General features: G+C 36.2%; 1 protein-coding gene across 1 annotated transcript in view; it reads right to left on the reverse strand.

Annotated features, from left to right (window-relative positions):
* The window catches only part of GRID2 (glutamate ionotropic receptor delta type subunit 2), a 1620720-nt gene that overhangs the window by 311658 nt on the left and 1296712 nt on the right, over positions 1-12350 (reverse strand). The window contains exon 11 of the mRNA XM_052642062.1: positions 10648-10960. Within this exon, the coding sequence (XP_052498022.1) occupies positions 10648-10960 (313 nt within the window). The remainder of the gene's footprint in view (positions 1-10647; positions 10961-12350) is intronic.

The following is a 12350-nucleotide window of genomic DNA, read 5'->3' on the forward strand; positions in this document are numbered from 1 at the left end:
TGACTCAGCACTGTGTAAGTTTATGGTGTAAAGAATATTGATTTATCTTCTATACATCATAACATGATTGCCACAATAAGTTTAGTGAATAGCCATTATTTTTTATAGATAAAAATTTCTAAAAATTTCCTTGTGATGAGAACTCTTAGAATTTCCACCCTTAACTTTCATATATAATATTCAGCAGTGTTAATTATATTTATCATGTTGTACATAATGAACCTAGTACTTATTTATACCATAACAAGAAATTTGTACTTTTTAGCTACTTTCATCCAATTCCTTCTCCCTCAACTCCCTCACCTCCCATCTCTAGTAACCACGATCTGATCTCTTTTTCTATGAGTTTGCTTCTTTGTTTTGAACTACAACATTATATTAGTTCCTGGTACACAGTGATTTGATATTTCTATACATTTCAATTTGATCACCACACATGATTACGTGTAATTATGTCCAATTACCACCTATCACCATACAGAAACAATACATTATTATTGACTATATTCTTCTCACTGTACATTTTGTCCCTAAGCTTAAGCTGAAGGGTATTGTATGGTACTGTAAGAACACTAGGTATTACGAAGATGCCAGTGATATTTTAAAGAATCTATGACACATGCTTTTTATCATTTAAATTTGGATTAAAAAATATATATTTTCTTATAGCATTTTGGGAAAGAAGAAAAACCAATTCAGAACATCTTGAAATCACCCTTCAATTATTTTAAATGTCTCTTAGAAACAATTCCTTTGTTGTTTTAAATACTAAAATGCTTTTAATTACAGTAGGTGATAAATAGTTCAGAATAGTCAAGAAAATACTGTTCATACTAGTTCTCGTTTTTATAAGCAAAAATCTGATTTGTGCTTCATGTTCCTTAATTACTTGTAACTCTTCAAAAACCTAGTTCAGCAAGAGACAAAATTTTCTGGCTTAAATCATTAAGAGATAGTATTAAAATAAATGAAAACCAGGCGATATTGCATGGATCGAGTTCATGGAATAATTGCTTAGGAACTGACTGGGAATGTAAACAAACTGGTGGGGTCGCATCTTAGAATCATGACATTGTTTTCTGGTCACATACATTACTTATATCCCACACCCATAATGGTAGACTTTAAACAATTTCTGAAAGTGTCAAAGTTCACCTCTTCCTTTAGTGTTGGAGAATTCTGGCTATAAAAGCAAAGAATATAAGCACCTTGTCATGTTTTAAATCGGCATGGGGAAATTCTCAAGTAGATGTGACAGCACTCAGAAGACTTGGCGCTCCCTTCGTTAAGGACTGCCAACCATAACTAGCAACAACAGAGATGCTGTTCGACCCTAAATAAAAATTACAGAGAGCCTTTTTGAGTTAATGTCTGTAAGAAAAGAATATAGAACAGAACTTGTCTCTGTAGCCTAGCTAACCTGTCACTGGGAATTACTCTCATTTTCTCTGTGTTCATTAGGGTCAGTAAACAACAGAGCCAGCCAATATCATTTTTGTTATATTCAAATTGAATGTGAAATATCAGATAACATTACAAAGGGATGCCTTTAGCTACTGCATTTCACGGCTTGAATCCTTTGGGGTTTTCTGACTAGGAGACTGGCAAATTTCGTATATTTGATAATCTGCACCATTAAAACGGATGTCTTTTGGAGTTATTCTCCTACTCTAAGTTTTAAAGAGATGCTTTCTCATCAATAATCTTTTCTGTTGGCTAATTTGATAGAGAAGAATGTCTGACTCTTCTTTTTGTGGAAATGAAAAAGTTATGATTCTCTGTAACACTGTGATCCATCTGGCAGTGGGACAAGCTCTTTATTTTCTTCCAAAAATTGTCCTGGGATCTCAAAGTCAGTGGGTTGCCTTTCATTTTAACTCTTGTGCAGCAGCCACCATGTAATCTTCTATCATTACTAAAGGTCCTCTTTCTCTTCATCACTAGCATCTGTGGAACTATTTGATCCTTAAGAAAACTACCAAAGGGATTTTCCTTTTTTACTCCTTTCAGTAATTCTGTCTGCTCCTCTCAACAGAAGTGGTTTGTTCTGTGCTGAGTCACTTCAGTCATGTCTAATCTTTGCAACGCTATGGACTGTAGCCTGCCAGGCTCCTCTGTCCATGGGGTTCTTCAGACAAGAATACTGGAGTGGGTTGCCATTTTCTTTCTCCAGGGGTATCTGCCCGACTTAGGGGTCAAACCCTCATTCTTGCATCTTCTGCATTGGCAGGCAGGTTCTTTATCGCTTGTGCCATCAAAGGTGGTTTATTTGGTCCCAATTTGACTATGGCCCACTTAAATGATGTTGAACATTCCTGCAAGCACTGTGTCTTTCTTAATGATCATATTCAAAATATCTAGGCTGGGAATGCCATACACTATACCCAAGGAATAGTTATAAAGTCTGTTAATATAGTTATTCCTTGTTTTCTTTTGCTGTTTGTGCTCCTGAAACATAGCTGGTATAGTAAATGCTTGCTGCTATGTGGTGCAGTGATAAAGAATCTGCCTGCCAATCCAGGAGACACAGGTTCGGTCCCTGGGTTGGGAAGATCCCGTGGAGAAGTAAATGGCAACCCACTCCAGTACTCTTGCCTGGAAAATTTCATGGATAGTCCACGGGGTCACAAAGACTTTGGAAATAAACATGTGATAGTCTCAAACGTTTTACGTGACTATAAATATTCATAGTTCAAAGAACAAGACAAAACCCTCCAAAGTAAACTCTGAAATTTCCATTTGCAAGTAAACAGCAAATGAATTACAGATATCCACGTGTGTGAATAAGTCATAGAGGCCCTTTGTGGCCAGGATGATATGAGTCACTGACCATAAACTAAATATCAGGGATCTTCAAAAATCAAGCCTCAGTTTTTTTTAGGTTTGTTGATTGCACAGTCATGAAGATAAGGGAGGATATAAAATGGCAACAAAACTTGCATAAAGTTGGTCTCTCATTCATGCATTAAACTACCTAATTCACAAGCTCTAATGTTCTAGCCAAACAGATGTACTAAGTTTATCTCTATAATGGACCATACTGCTTTTGCACAGTTGGATTCCCTGAGCTGTTTTTCTGGAATGGTTTGAAGTTACAGATTTTTTTAAAAAATCAGGGTGAGTAAACAACTCACATATATTTAACATTTTTCTGCTTTTAGCCATCCCTGAACTTTTTTCAAACATCTCTATGATAATACTGAAATGCCTCTTTATTCCTACTCAATCTGGTCTAGTGTCTCAATAAAGACCATAATTATGAAATAACAGCTGTACTTCTCCTTAAAAGACTATATTTTTATTAGAAATTATCACTAATTCCAACTTTACTGCCTGTGCATGGATGCTGTCATAAATTGATTCTATTTTTCATAGGGTTTTTTGAGACTGTCCTTAATTTATTTTTAATCAAAGTGTAAAGGTGCTCTCAGTATCTTTTAATGAGTTCACCTTTTCATTGTTAGCAAGTGGAAGAATAGCAGCATTTCAAAGATGAAGTAGTTAATCTTATGCAATTCAGCATGATTCATCATTATGAATTTGTATAAATGTATAATCAACCTACAAGCTGTACAACTTATTTAAGGGAGAAGTTGAGATAGAAAAGTGCTTAACATATTTATAACTTTTGATATCTGCAGCTTGTTTACAGAACTAGAAAAGAATTTAAACCATATGGATACTTTTCTTTATCTTTTTCTTTTGAGTATTCTCCAAAACTTGATGAAATTGGACCACCTGGAGACAAAAATTCAGAAAGCCAATCCATAAGCTTGTCAGCATTCTCAAATATAAGGCTTTACAACCAATGGGAGACTTTATAAATTTCTCATCTTAGCTATTTAAGAAAATACACTAGTGGAGACTTTCTGGATAATTTTCTATTTGGTTTAAATGAGTTTAATGTCATTGGGCAACAGAATGTAGTCTAATAAACACAGTATTGAAGTTAACTCTACACTTGATTCAGTTAAGTATTTGCTGTGCTTAGTTGCTCAGTCGTGGCTGACTCTTTGTGACCCCATGGACTGTAGCCCATCAGGCTCCTCTATCCAAGGGGATTTTCCAGGCAAGAATACTGGAGTGGGTTGCCATGGCTTCCTCCAGGGGAGTTAATTATTTAGCACTTATTAGTTTATTTAATTGATCACTATGCGTTTATCAAACACCTAATATGTCACAAAGAGTTGGGCATGACTGAGTGACTTATGCTTTCTCTTTTTTCATGTACAAGACATGGGCTGAGGTAAAAGGGCTTTAAAGATAAATAGGGCACTGTCTTGTGTTCAAAGGACTCAGGTGAAGACAAATAAAAAAAGGCAATTACACTGCAGTTGATACATATATGATAAATATATCTGACAGAGCATTGAAGATGGTCCCTAACCCCAGCAAAGACTTCTTGAAAAAGTGAGATCAGAAGAATAATTAGAAGATGCACAAGAATTTGCCATAAGAAAGCAGAAAGTGGGAGTAGAGATTAAGAAATTGGTAATAAAGGCATTTCAGGAATTGAGAAGTGTAAAAGCAGAGACATGACACAGTCTTATGTTCAAGATACAAATACAGTTTGGAGAAACTGGACAATTAGAGATGAGCCATAAGTGACAGGAAATGAGAATCAAGACTGGACAAGGGTCATATGATGGAATACTGTTCATGCTCTAAATTACTTTTAAACTGTGGGCATTGGGGAGTCAAGGAATTATTTGAAGAATGGGGATTATGTGGTTAGCTTTCCATGACCATGATATTTTGGGTATACATAAAAGTATGTGGACCATATATTTACAGGAAATAAATTTGGAAAAGGAAGATGTATTATGAGATTCCTGACTAATTGAGGTAACAATCTAGGATTTATCTCTCTAGGTGAGAAGAGATTTCCACTCCTAAAATATATTGGTAAATTTTGCAGGACTTGATAATAGGTAGATATAAGGAATAGAAAGAAGAAGAAATCTAAATGGTTTTCAAAAAGTTTCTAACCTGTTTAAGTCACTAATGCATCAGCTGGAATAGAGAATATGAGAGGCTATAAAGGTTTAAAGTGCAAAATAAATTCAGTTATTGACATATTGGAATTTGTGGAATCTCTGATATATCCTGACAGTCTAGTGACAGTATACAAAACTAAAATTTAAGGATGGATGATGTATTTGGGAAACATCTGCATTTTGGTAGTAATTGAAACCATGCACAGAAAAACTGGCTAGAATGCAAAGATGTGAGATAAAAAAAGAGATTAATTGCATTTAGCTTTACCACCTTCTGTTTCTAGTCAATGCTCATATCTATCAAATCCTACTTATCTATCCTCACTTACTGACAATTTTGACACATGGTTTATTTTCTTTTCCTCTAATCTAAGTCAACCATCATTAGAGATGGTTCATCTAATCCTCTGGACTCTCAGTTGATCAAGTTTGAGGTCCTTCACCACCTCTTCAGTCCAGTTCAGTCGCTTAAACGTGTCCGACTCTTTGTGACCCCATGGACTGCAGCATGCTAGGCTTCCCTGATCATCACTAACTCCACAGCTTGTTCAAACTGATGTCCATTGAGTCGGTGATGCCATCCAACCATCTCATCCTCTGTCGTCCCCTTCTTCTGCCTTCCATCTTTCCCAGTATCAGGGTCTTTTCCAGTGAGTCAGTTCTTCACATCAGGTGGCCAAAGTATTACAGTTTCAACTTCAGCATCAGTCCTTCTAATGAATATTCAGGACTGATTTCCTTGAGGATTGACTAGTTTGATCTCCTTGTAGTCCAAGGGCCTCTCAAGTCTTCTCCATCACTACAGTTCAAAAGCATCAATTCCTTGGTGCTCAGCTTTCTTTATGGTCCAACTTTCTCATCCATACATGATTATTGGAAAAACCATAGCCTTGACTAGATAGACCTTTTTCAGCAAAGTAATTTCTCTGCTTTTTAATATGCTGCCTAGGTTGGTCACAGTTTTTCTTCCAAGGAGCATGCATGTTTTAATTTCATGGCTGCAGTTCATCATCTGCAGTGATTCTGGAGCCCAAGATTTTAAAGTCTGTCACTGTTTCCATTGTTTCTCCATCTATTTGTCATGAAGAGATGGGACCAGATGCCATGATCTTTGTTGTTTGAATGTTGAGTTTTAAGCTAGTTTTTCACTCTCTTTCACTTTCATCAAGAGGCTCTTCAGTTCCTCTTTGCTTTCTGCCATAAGGGTGGTGTCATCTGCATATTTGAGGTTATTGGTATTTCTCCCCAAAGTCTTGACTTCACTTTGTGCTTCATCCATCTGACATTTCAAATCATGTACTCTGCATATAAGTTAAGAAAATCTGGGTGACAATATACAGCATTGACATACTCCTTTCCCAATTTGGAACCAGTCCGTTGTTTCATGTCCGGTTCTAACTGTTGCCTCTTTACCTGCATACATATTTCTCAAGAATCAGGTCAGGTGGCCTGGTATTCCCGTCTCTTTCAGAATTTTCCACAGTTTATTGTGATCCACACAATCAAAGGCTTTGGTGTAGTCAATAAAGCAGAAGTAGATGTTTTTCTGGAACTCTCTTGCTTTTTTGATGATCCAACAAATGTTGACAATTTGATCTCTGGTTCCTCTGCCTTTTCTAAATCCAGCTTGAACATCTGGAAGTTCCCGGTTCACATATTGTTGAAGCCTAGCTTGGAGAATTTTGAGCATTACTTTGCTAGCATGCGAGATAAGTACAATTGTGCGGTAGTTTGAACATTCTTTGGCATTGCCTTTCTTTCGCATTGGAAATGTAAACTGACATTTCCAGTCCTGTGGCTGCTGAGTTTTCCACATTTGCTTGCATACTGAGTGCAGCACTTTCACAGCATCATCTTTTAAGATTTAAATAGCTCAGCTGGGATTCCATCACCTCCGATAGCTTTGTTAGTAGTAATGCTTCCTAAGGCCCACTTGACTTCGCACTCCAGGAGGTCTGGCACTAGCTGAGTGATCACACCTTTGTGGTTATCTGGGTCATTACGATCTTTTTTGTATAATACCTCTTTAGGAATCCACATCCACAGGTTCCATTCGGTAAATACAAACTTTCAGCTCTCACACTAATGTTTCCACTATTGTTCTTTGTCCTCATTGAGAACTGTACTCTCTCCCACTACTACTCTATTACCTTCTGGTCTTACTCACTATTGGACTCATCATTGGTGCTTATATTTTTTTTATTTCTCCATGTATGCTAATATCTATGATTTCAACCACAGATTTGGCAATAATTTAAAGTAATTTTCCTTGTTACCCTTTTTTTCATGTGCCTAACTGTTCATAGTTGAGCCTAAGTTTTTGTTTTTTATTTAGTAAACACTTATGTGATACTTGTGTAAGTCATTGCATCTAAGAAGTTCGCATTTTTAAACCATTTTAATTGTCATTACAAAGCAATGAGGTGGCACATACAGAGTGTTTCCTGCAAGAGAAGCTCACACCAGCATACAAATTTGTAATCCCCAAGCTGGACTACAAAATTCTTCTGTTTCATTGACTTTTTTCTCTATTTTGAGGATGTTCTCTATGGAGAAATCAACCATCATGCTGTGAGAAAGCCAAATTATCCTATAGAGAAAGGCCACAGAGGAAAATAGCTCTCAGCAAGCATTAACTACCAGGCATGTGAGTAGAATGAAGAAGCCTTCAGATGAGCTTAGCTTGCAAACTTTGGGCTGTCTAGTGGGAGTTTGGAGATTATTGAGCAAAGACAAACCACCTTCACCATGTTTTGTCTGGATCTGTGATGCACAAAATTGATAGGTTTTAAATTAATTTATTACACAGCTATAGTCACTGGAACACTACCCATAAAAAGTTTATCACTAAGTCTGGTGAATGCCTTTCAAGTATTAATTTTATTCAATTCATTGACATGTTTACCTCTGTCAACCAAATCTTCCATATTCAAAAATTATCTTTACTTTGTGTGTGTACAACTAGATGGTATATGTGGTACTTACTTCTTTCTTGTCATTCTTTATAATTTACCACTGAAATTTCCTCTACTCATTCATTTCCACAGGGCTCTGTCCTAGGCCCTTTCTGGGTAGTGGTCTTCAATCAGGCATATGCAGTTAAGAACAACTACTCTGTATGATATGATTCACTTTCTTGGCTGCAATTATCTCTTACATGCCAATATTGCCTCAATATATATCCAATATATAATCCAGCCCAGATGGCTTTTCTGTGTTTCTGACAAATATATCAAACCACTAACAAGCATTAGAAATATACCCCTGGATATTTCACAGATACCATAACTCAAAGGCACCAAAATGCATGTGTTACCTTCCCTATCACACCTGCTTCTCTCTAATTTTTTTCCCCCAGAAATGACATCAACATCCAATACACATAACTTCCCAATCCAGAAATTCAGCATAAAATTTCACCTCCTTTTTGTCCTTCAGTATCAATCCCCATACCTCTGTATAATTTATCATGTTCTATTAACTCCAATTCATCAATACCCTTCTTTTTATTCCCAATGTCATCTTTCCTTTGTGTAAGCCACACTGCCTCTTCACTTAGTTATTATAATACTCAGCTAATTTTTTTCCCTTTCCACATTGTTCTTTTTCAATTTCCTCCATTTGATAATCAGAATATTTCTATAGTTAAAATTTAAACATGTATTTTCCTGCTTAATGCCTTTAAATTGCTGATAATTTCCCTGAAGATCAAATTCAAATCCCTGCTATTAACAAATATATCTTCAGCCTTATCTTTATCGGTTACATCCTGCAATGTTTACTGCACTTTCCTTCTCACTTCTTGGTCTTCAATTCTGTCCTACCATCTATGTGTCCTTCCCCCATCCTCTTCTTCAATAAGCCCTTTGCATAGTTAATTCTGTCTGTTCATACAGTATCAACTCAAAAAGCCTTCTTTGCCACATTAAGATATATGTAGCCTCCCTACCTCTATGATCTCATAACAGACTGTGCTGATCTCTACCACATGTGGGTTTTACATGTTTATGTCCCAAAGGACTTGTAGATCAATGATGGCAAAGACTCTTTTGTTCACAACTGTATACTCAGTGCCTGCTGCTAAGCTGCTAAGTCACATCAGTCGTGTCCGACTCTGTGTGACCCCATAGACGGAAGCCCACCAGGCTCCTCTGTCCCTGGGATTCTCCAGGCAAGAACACTGGAGTGGGTTGCCATTTCCTTCTCCAATGCATGAAAGTGAAAAGTGAAAGGGAAGTCGGTCAGTCGTGTCAGACTCTTAGCAACCCCATGGACTGTAGCCTACCAGGCTCCTCCGTCCATGGGATTTCCCAGGCAAGAGTACTGGAGTGGGGTGCCATTGCCTTCTAGCAAAGTTCTATTAAATAAAAGGTGTGGATTAAATATCTACCACATGGACTTCCTAGGTGGCGCTAGTGGTACAGAATCTGCCTGCCAATGCAGGAGATGCAAGAGATGCAGGTTCAATCCCTGGTATGGGAAAATCCCCTGGAGAAGGAAATGGCAACCCTCTCCAGTATTCATGTCTTCTGAGAAATCCCATGGAGAGAGAAGTTTGGTGGGTTATATGTAGTCCATGGGGTCAGAAAGAGTTGTACATTACTGAGCATGCACAGATGCAAATATCTACTAGATTAGTGATTATTTAATGGACCAAAACTTTCTGTGATAAATATATGAAGATACAGAAAGGTAGTGGGGAAAAGCATGTTTAAGGGACAGATTTTAAGTAAGAAAGTAGAGATTAAAAGTCTAGACAAAACTTATGATTAGTCAAATGAGATAGAAAGGATGAAATTTAATGGAAGATCCAATAGCAAGTATATTTACAAAACAAGATGCTATTGAGAGTTGTATTAATAAATATTAAGGGAAAAGCATCATGTGTCTCCACTGTGACACCTATGTCTCCTCTTCAATACATATGACACATCTGCTAGAAACTAATAATCCCCTAAGTATTTTATTATTTCATTTTCTATGATGACAGTAGTCTCAAATAAGGGATTTAATAAGTATTGTTCTATTCTGAAACAGTCAAGTAATTATGTAGACAAGTTTAAAAGGTAGGCAGATTGACTATCGAACAACACAGCAAAGACATTCTGTAGAATACAATGAAATTTCAGTTAAACAACTGGTAAAGATTATGTATTAAAGTGAAAGATATAGCATAAATTTTCTTATTGGAATCTTGAGGGCTTTTCACTGCCAATAAATATTTTTAATACATGAAATGATGTCTCTCAACAAAAAGCAAGTCTCAACATCTCTTACATATGTAAATAATTAAGCAATATCTGGTAGTAGGTATTTTCATCCCAGTAAGACTGTTTCTCAGAATTTCAGTTTGGGAAAATTTCATCTTAAGTTTCTCATGAACCTGACATCTGACATTTATCTTTGGCTTTGTTGATGAAATTGAATTTACATCAAAAGATACTGTACTATTTTTTTTTTTTTTTTTTTGCTGGAAATCTGGTGTTAGAGGTCCACTAGGGAAGAGTAGAATATGTTCTTTTCTGAGTGTTGCTCTGAAGACCTTTTAGAACATTTATTGATGTCAAGATACAGAACCTTCCTAACTGAATTCATGGCATACGAAACAACACACTTCTTTCTTATACTATACCATATTTTTTATCCTTACCTTGTTGTACAAAGGATCCATACACAAACCACATGGAGTTGTAGAGAGTAGTAGAAGTCATTGATCCCATTTGTAATCGTGGAGGATTAAGCCAATTCAACAGGTAGACCAGTAGACCCACTAGAAGGACTGTGCCAGCAATGCAAGCCCATAGTGACAGATCAAATGGTGCAAGACAGGCAAACATATCCACTGTCTTTTCAGCCCTTCGAAGTAGGACTCCCACTGAGTAGTCCATGTAACGTGTTGTAAAGTCCACCACATTCTCACGGTCTGGCGTGATGGTTAAAGCAGAAATTCCTATGTCAGCTCTCTGAGAAATGGAAAGAGAAAGGAATATGTTAGCAGTGTGAAAAACAACTTTATTTGTGGCACTGTAGTTTGTCTTGAGGGAAAAAAATAGATGCCTCAGGCAATATCTTAAGCCTTTTTATAAAAACTGAAAAGCACAGCAGAGACTTCTTAGAGAATAGCCATATGTGAATTTTGCATTTCCTACTGCAAATCTTAGCTCAGGAGAGTTAGACAAATTACCTTATTCATATTATCAGTGCATGTGAAAATAGGGAAGAATATTTCAGACACAGGTAACTCCTGAAGGAAACTGTCTTTTTTCCTTGGGTAACTTTATCAAAGCCATCATTAACACAATAGCAAAGATAAAACTTATTCTAAACAATTCTTCCTGAGAAAATATTTCCAAGAAATTCAATATAGTATTACCGTGTAAATTATTAGGTTATTAAAAGCATTCAACATGGCATTTCACCCTTGGTTTAGACTTCTCTGCATCAAAATTTATATTATTAGGTTCTACGTACATTAGAGTTTATTAGGGCTTTCATGGCACTAAGCTATAACATCATACACCAGAAATTTCTACCATAATTTTATTTCTTAAACCTCAGAAACATTTTAGTAAACAATTAGATTAAGGAGACAAATACTCTTCTTGGAGCAATAACCATTCTTCTCAGAGTGTGCCTTAGATTCTCAGTATTTAGCAATCAAAATCATAGCATATGCTATTTGGCTTATATAATAAGGCACATGGAATTGCAGTAAAAGCACAGAACAAATGATTTCACATTTAAATTCTATGATGTAAAAAATATTTAAATATCTAAACTATGCATGTTGTTTGAAATAATGATCTATAGCTGTGACTAAACTTGCAGAAAGCTTCTTTTAGACAAACACAAACAACAGTAAATTGTTGAACATTTTCACTGTTCTTTTTTTGTTGTTTAATGAAAGAATACAGAAATTGGTTTTAATGCTTTTGGAGGAAAAAAGACATGAAAAGTAACACGCCTAGTGGAATGCTAAATCAACTCAGATACATCTAGCTTCTGAAGTAATAACAGCTACAAACATACTCTACCTAAAGTTAAGCTGTGTGCGTGTGTTTGTGTGTGTGTGTGTGCGTATCAGCTCATCCATATATTTTGATGCTAGGCCCTGTGTTAAGTATTAGAATAACTTTTCTCATTTAATCCTTACAATGAGTTATGAATTACATGTTTTCTTATCCATTTCATAGATGAAGAAACTAAAAGAGTTTAAGTAACTTATTTCAGTCCTCACACTTATGAAGTTTTCAGAAGCCAGATATTAAAGCTATGTTTTTCTTAATCCGAAGCCTGTGCTTATAATCATTTTTCCATACTGCAAGAAATCATTCATTTGCCAAATGGCTCATA

The sequence above is a fragment of the Budorcas taxicolor genome, chromosome 6 (genome assembly GCF_023091745.1).
Source record: "Budorcas taxicolor isolate Tak-1 chromosome 6, Takin1.1, whole genome shotgun sequence".
Taxonomy (NCBI): domain Eukaryota; kingdom Metazoa; phylum Chordata; class Mammalia; order Artiodactyla; family Bovidae; genus Budorcas; species Budorcas taxicolor.